Raw genomic sequence first — 6193 nt, 5'->3', positions numbered from 1 at the left:
AAAAATGCAGTTTCCTCTACTGTACCTGTCCACAGTAAACAGAAGGCATGCAAATATGAATGTCCTCAGTGTTGTTGGTAGCCATTTCCTCATGCACTGTTCCACTTTCAAATTAGAGCTTTTTCTCTAAAGCGTCTAGTTGCTTTCTGCTCACCAACAAGGTCATAATGAGCAACCATAAAAACAAACTCACTGATAGCATCTGGTCATCCTTTTGCACAGCTTGTAGATATTCTCTCCTTGAGAGCAGTCATAGTTTAAGGTCAGAACCTTCTCCTGAAATGGATTTCATTACCAACACTTCCTACAAAATCCTTACAATTCTCAGAAGCTGTTCTAGCCAGTACCAACCCTCACAGACCAACAGTTTTATTCTCTGAAAAACAAATGCAATCACATAATGCTCTTCACACAATTTATACTAAAAATATACAGTCAAAAAAACTCCTCATCCACATCTTCTATGGGCTTGAACAGTAGTCCAGAGTTAAGCAGAGAGGATTGCATTCCTTCTGTTCTCCTACATTTACGCACATTTGCTTAAATTCCTCCGGCATGTTTACTAAAAAAGAGGCAACGTTTAAGGAAGCTCCTAAAGTCCTTGCCCACGGTGAGTATCTTCTGACTCACAAGTAAATTCCACTCAAGTTTTCTGGGATTACTCACAAAGGATGATAGAGGCCAATGTGTGCAAAGCTGCATAGAGATTTCACCTCAGATCTGCTTGTCAGAAATCACCAGTGCTCTTGCAGCAACATTACTTTTGTGAGCAGAGATCGCACAGAACAAGGGCCTGATTCTTATTTCCAACAATGATTTAAAGCTGTGATCCTGTCACATCTCCTATTTATAAGGCCCCTTCCATCTGCCTCAAGCCCTGAAGAGGCTAATTCTGCATTTCTCTCTCACGCAAAACTCCCACAGAGGTGGCTGAAGGACAGCAGCACTGAGTTCCCATCCCAGCTAAGTTACACTGTTCGATATTTCAATACCCGACAATAGCACCGTGCAGAAAATTGAAAATGAAACATCAACATCTCGCTTATGACAGACAGGAGCTTTTCTTCATGGTGAAATGAGCAAATGAAGAGTTAAAGATCAAGTACTTGTTAAAATCGATATGGCTTAGTAGCAATATTTTGTTTTTCCACAACAGTAGAGAGTGAATGTTTCAACTGGTTTATCATATCTGATCAAAGAAAAACTCAGCACATTTTACATATCTTCTCCCTTTTTCTTAAGCCAAAGCCGCATAGACTATTTTTCTCCTGTATACACTATTAGCCAGCTTACAGTTGAAGCACAACCACAGTGTGAGTAGCAGAGCTGAAAACTTTTTATGGAAAGTTAACACCACACAGTATATTACAAATTCCAGTCTTCAGCTATTATAAGTAATAAGAGACCACTGTATTTAAAAAAGTAAATCAGCCCCATTTTACTTGAAGCATACGCAGTAGTTACATTAAAAACAACTTTTATAGAAATCCTCTGTATTCACTAATTTAGAGGGAAATGCACTTAAAAGGGGTGTAAACTGCACATCTTTATTAATGAATATTACTTTTTATTTAGCTCAGAATAAATAAGACTCTCTTGAGGCATTGAATCAGATGAGTAACTGTAATGAGAAAAATTAAAACCATAGAAATACCCTGGTTTTAGCTATGTTGCTGATCATAGATAATAAGTATCTGCATCAATCCCTTTAAACCTTTCGGAACTGAAAAAAAAACCTGAAGCATTATTTCTTTAATGTTTATAATGACCACAGAATACTTTTACTGCAAAGAACTTAATTTTAAGGCACATCAGTCATTCCATATATATTTTATGCCCACTAAAATCTGACTGTCAGAATTTCATTTACATAGACTATTTGAATTCTACAAGGAAAACAAAGGGGGAAGGACTGTGTTTACAGGTAACAGAGCTCATTTCAAAAGCAGCACAACAGTGAAACCACTGTGAGTCTGCAGACTGGGAAACCCCTCTCAGGGAGCATGAGGTGACAGAAGCAGACCTTCACTTGGCAGGAATGGGTACCTCTAATGAAGCTGTCCAGGAGCTCAGAGGTAGTAGCCAGGTACCATATGGTGCTTTGGTTGCTCTCGTGGTTATATAGTTTCTTCAGAGTAAACAAACCTGAGCTTTTTAGCTACATTGTTACCTACTAATAATAACAGCTAGTTTCATCTTTTCTTGATGTACTTTTAATAAGATCTCTTCATTTTGCAGAAGAGAAATGGCTTGTAATTTTCTCCTCTCAGTTGCTATTTTTATTTCTCCTTTATCTGTCTCATGTATGCATTTGTACCAGACCATTTGTTATTTAAACAAAGCTCAAATCTTTTCACATTCTGAGCCTTATTTCGAGAAAGCATCCAATAAGTTACAGATTTAGGACTTTGAAAATATTTCAGTTTACTTAGTGAAATCCAGCAAAGTTCTAATGCCTTTGGTTCAATCTAATCCCTACTTCAGCAGACCTCTCACTTGAATTTGAGTTAAACTGTCCATTGAAGGAACAACCAGAACCTCAGCCACTGACAGTCTCCTTTTCCAGGGTTAAGAGAACCAAATGCTTACTACGAAAAACTGATGAAACAGAGACTGCTCTATCCCTTTTCCTCATGCCACACAGAATTCACAAGAAGAGGCTACAGACACCTTTCAGACAGAACAGAGGGACTAAGGAAGGGGGTATCTGATGATTCCTTAATATAGATTTAATTCAGCTGTTTAAAGAAGTCTGTTATATGTGATTAGATTTCACTCTTTTCCCAAGAACTGTTTGCTATGGAAAGGTGCATTTGAGGCAGGTGCCAAATCCTGCTGCCTATGGAAGGAGTGATAAACATAGAAAGGAGCAGTATTTGCTCCACAAACAGAATACACACCTTGCAGCAGCACAGATGAAGAAAGGATGTAAATGCTCAGCTCACGCTTACACTTGGTATGCATTCAGTGGTGAATGTACAGACACCAGTCCCTTTCTCTCATTTTGTTCATTGCACTTTATGACATTTTATAAACCCATGGGAAATATGGTTTGCTTCAATAACTTTTCAAACTATTCTCCCCTCTTCTGCCTCTCTTCCCAGGAAATGCTCTAAAATCATAAACTAGAAAAGCAAACAGAAGAAGGGAAAGCAAGCAACATTAACACCAAAGGTTTGGAACAGCTGCACCTCCTTTTGAGATTTGTTCACACACACCACTGACAATCTGCAATGTATGCTTCTCATTAAAAAATAAATATAAAGGATTTAGTTGCTCTAAGACTGTAAATATGAAGGATTTAAAGACCTTAGTAGTGGGGTGATTGCTCTTCATCTGAAAACCTGCATATCAGAATGCCTTCAGCTGCCTGCCTGAGAATGAGGAGCATGCATCCAGCCCTGAGATTAGCCTTTGAAAGGAGACTGAAAAAAAGGGAAGGAAAAGTTCCCCTGGGCACATAGAAGTGGAAACTTGATTTTAAAAAAATTTTATCTCAAAAAATGTTAGGCAAGTTGACCAGAATGATTTTTTTTTTTCACTATCTGCTCCAGGACAGCAAGGTCCTTAGGTCACTGATCTGAGAAGGATGGAGTGGGAATTTACTGCCTGGTGAGCCAGCAGAAGGAAATGAGGTCATGGGGTATATATATTATTTTTCATATTTCATTAAAAAATGCAAGATTCCCAGGTTTGTCTCACTGACTAATCAAAAACTATGGGAAGATAGGAAAAATATTTCTCATCCAGATCTATAGGCAAAGTACCCCTCCAAAGAAAAAGAAAACCCCTTGCTTTGTTTGACTTCATCCCTTGAGCAAAATCATGATTCAGAAGGTTTTAACAGTACAAAGGTTTATTTAGAAAAGAGTTTGGATTGTTCTTTAGGGTTTTTTTTTTTTGGCAAACATTTAAAACCTTTCATAACTGAAAACACTGTCAGTGCCTGGTAATTTGTACTCTCCTTCCCCACACAAGAAGTAAAAACCAATTTCTTACTGGGACAAATACACCATAGGCCCCAGCTGCCCTCTTTATATAAACTCAAATCTCCACCACTACTGCCACTTAACCCTTGCCTTCTGATGTCTCTTCTTGTTTCCCCACAAAATTCCAGAGCCCATAAAAGCTCTCTGCCTCCCAGACTCAGGGTCTCAGCCTACTTTCCTCTGTGGGCTCCCCATGCCCTCTTGTCAGCATTCAAACACAATCACTCCCTCCCCCTTCACCCCTCCACACTCCAGCACTGCTCCCCCAGCACCATGTCACCATTCTGTGTCACGGTGAGTGCCTTCAGCCTCCCTGACACCATCCCTGTCCCCCACAGCATCACCCTGCTCCACCGAGGGGGCGAGCGCTCTTCCCGTTTCCTAAACCCAAGCCCCATGTTCTCTCCCCTCCCTTCTTTTCCAGCACTGAGCCTTCTCTTTTAACTCTACTCCTGCTCGAGGCAAATCCATCCCTCCAGCTCAATGCCGGAAGTTCTTCTTCTTCTTCTTAAAAAGAATGTGTTTAAAGGACCTGCGGAAGTCCTGGTTGAAGATGGTGTAGATGACTGGGTTGAGGGAGCTATTGCAATACCCAATCCAGAAGAAGAACTTGAAGAGAGTCTCAGGGACCTCGCATGCCTCTCGGCAAATACCATAGAGGCTGTAGCTGAAGAAAAAAGGGAACCAGCAAACTACAAAGACCCCCATGACCACAGCCAGCACAAAAGTGAAGCGTTTCTCCCGGGCTTGGGCAACTTTCTTACGGCAGATGCTGCTACGCTTCCGGCGGCGGCGATATGAGAAGAACTGCATGGAGCGATTGCTCGCCCGGGACAGACGGCTACTGGAGTGCTTGGAGGAGTATGAGTAGGAGAAGGACTGGCTCTTGCTTTTGCGGCGATGCTCCTCCCGGCTCCGCCTCCGCCTGCTCTCTGAGGTGCTGCTCTCCTCCAGCTCAATGTCCTCCAGCTCGGAGGCTTTGCGCCAGTGGTGCACGGAATAATGTCCGTTCTCTCCCAGCTGCATCCTCAGGGACGTGCAGCCGCCAGCGGCGCGGCTCAAGCCGTTCTCAGTCTGGGAGGACCCCTCTGGCATCGTACGCTTCTCAGAGAGGGTCCTGGTCCTTAGCTTGGCCACGCGGTAGATGCGGATATAGACCAACACCATGATGAGGCAGGGGGCAAAGAAAGAGCCAATGCAAGAAGAAAGGATGTACCATGTCTCGTCATTGAGCTTGCACTGGGGAAAGACATCTCCTTCAGGGTCCCGGTACACGGAGATCAATGGCGGGAAGGAGATGATGGCTGAAATGAGCCACACGGTGAGGATGATGGCCTTGATCCGCCGCGGTGTCCGTTTGAGGTTGTACTCCACCGCCTGTGTGACCGACCAGTACCTGTCGAGGCTGATGGCGCACAGGTGGACGATGGACGAGGTACAGAACAGCACGTCCAGCGCCAGGTAAATGTTACACCAAGCCTTGCCGAAGTACCAGTAATTCATAAGCTCGTTGGCTAAGGAGAAAGGCATGACCAGGGTAGCCACCAGGATGTCCGCGCTGGCCAGGGACACCAGGAAGAGGTTCTGGGGGGCTCTCAGCGCCCGGCTGGTGAGCACAGCTATCACCACCAGCACGTTGCCCACGATGGTGAAGACGATGAGGAAGCCCACCACCGCCGCCAGGCTGGCCACGGCCGCCGGCGAGTAGGGGGAGGGCGGCTGCAGGAGGGCCGAGGAGGACGGCGAGGCGGGGGGCAGCGCCAGGGACTCGTTGGGGGAGCCCAGGCTCGTGTTCACCAACAGCAGCAGATCCATGGTGGGTGTGCGGGGCGCCGGCGTCCTAGAAAGCCCGGCGGAGCCCCCGCCCCGCCCCGCCGCCCCGCCGCCGCCGCCCCGCCGCCCTCATCGCGCCCCGCCGCCGGTCCCGCGGCCGCTCCGCCGCCGAGCCGCCCGCGTCCCCCCGCCGCCGCCGCTCCTCAGGGCACGGCCGGGCGGCGCAGCCCCGGCGCGGCAGGGAGCGCGGCGGCGCCGCCTCCGCCCGGCCCCCGGCGAGGGGGCAGCGGGGCACGGCCGGCCCCCGCCGCCCGCCCGGTCATGCCCGGCTCCGGGCAGCCCGCGGCTCCGGAGAAGACTCCGCGCGGCCGGCGGGAGTCCCCGGCGGGAGCTGGATCCTCGCAGGGCGCGGGGTCCGAGGCGGCGGCAGC

The 6193-nt window shown here is 46.7% G+C and overlaps 1 protein-coding gene across 1 annotated transcript; it reads right to left on the bottom strand.

Annotated features, from left to right (window-relative positions):
* Nucleotides 1-401: 401 nt before the first annotated feature.
* On the bottom strand, nt 402-5826 carry ADRA2C (adrenoceptor alpha 2C). The gene has a single exon (XM_021550710.2). It carries the CDS (start codon nt 5802-5804, stop codon nt 4470-4472), a length of 1335 nt encoding a protein of 444 aa, XP_021406385.1. The 5' UTR covers nt 5805-5826; the 3' UTR covers nt 402-4469.
* Between the last annotated feature and the right edge of the window lie 367 nt (nt 5827-6193).

This window comes from Lonchura striata, chromosome 4 (genome assembly GCF_046129695.1).
Source record: "Lonchura striata isolate bLonStr1 chromosome 4, bLonStr1.mat, whole genome shotgun sequence".
In the NCBI taxonomy this organism is placed as follows: domain Eukaryota; kingdom Metazoa; phylum Chordata; class Aves; order Passeriformes; family Estrildidae; genus Lonchura; species Lonchura striata.
Note: the sequence above shows the minus strand (reverse complement) of the source record. Positions and strands in the feature narration are given on the sequence as shown.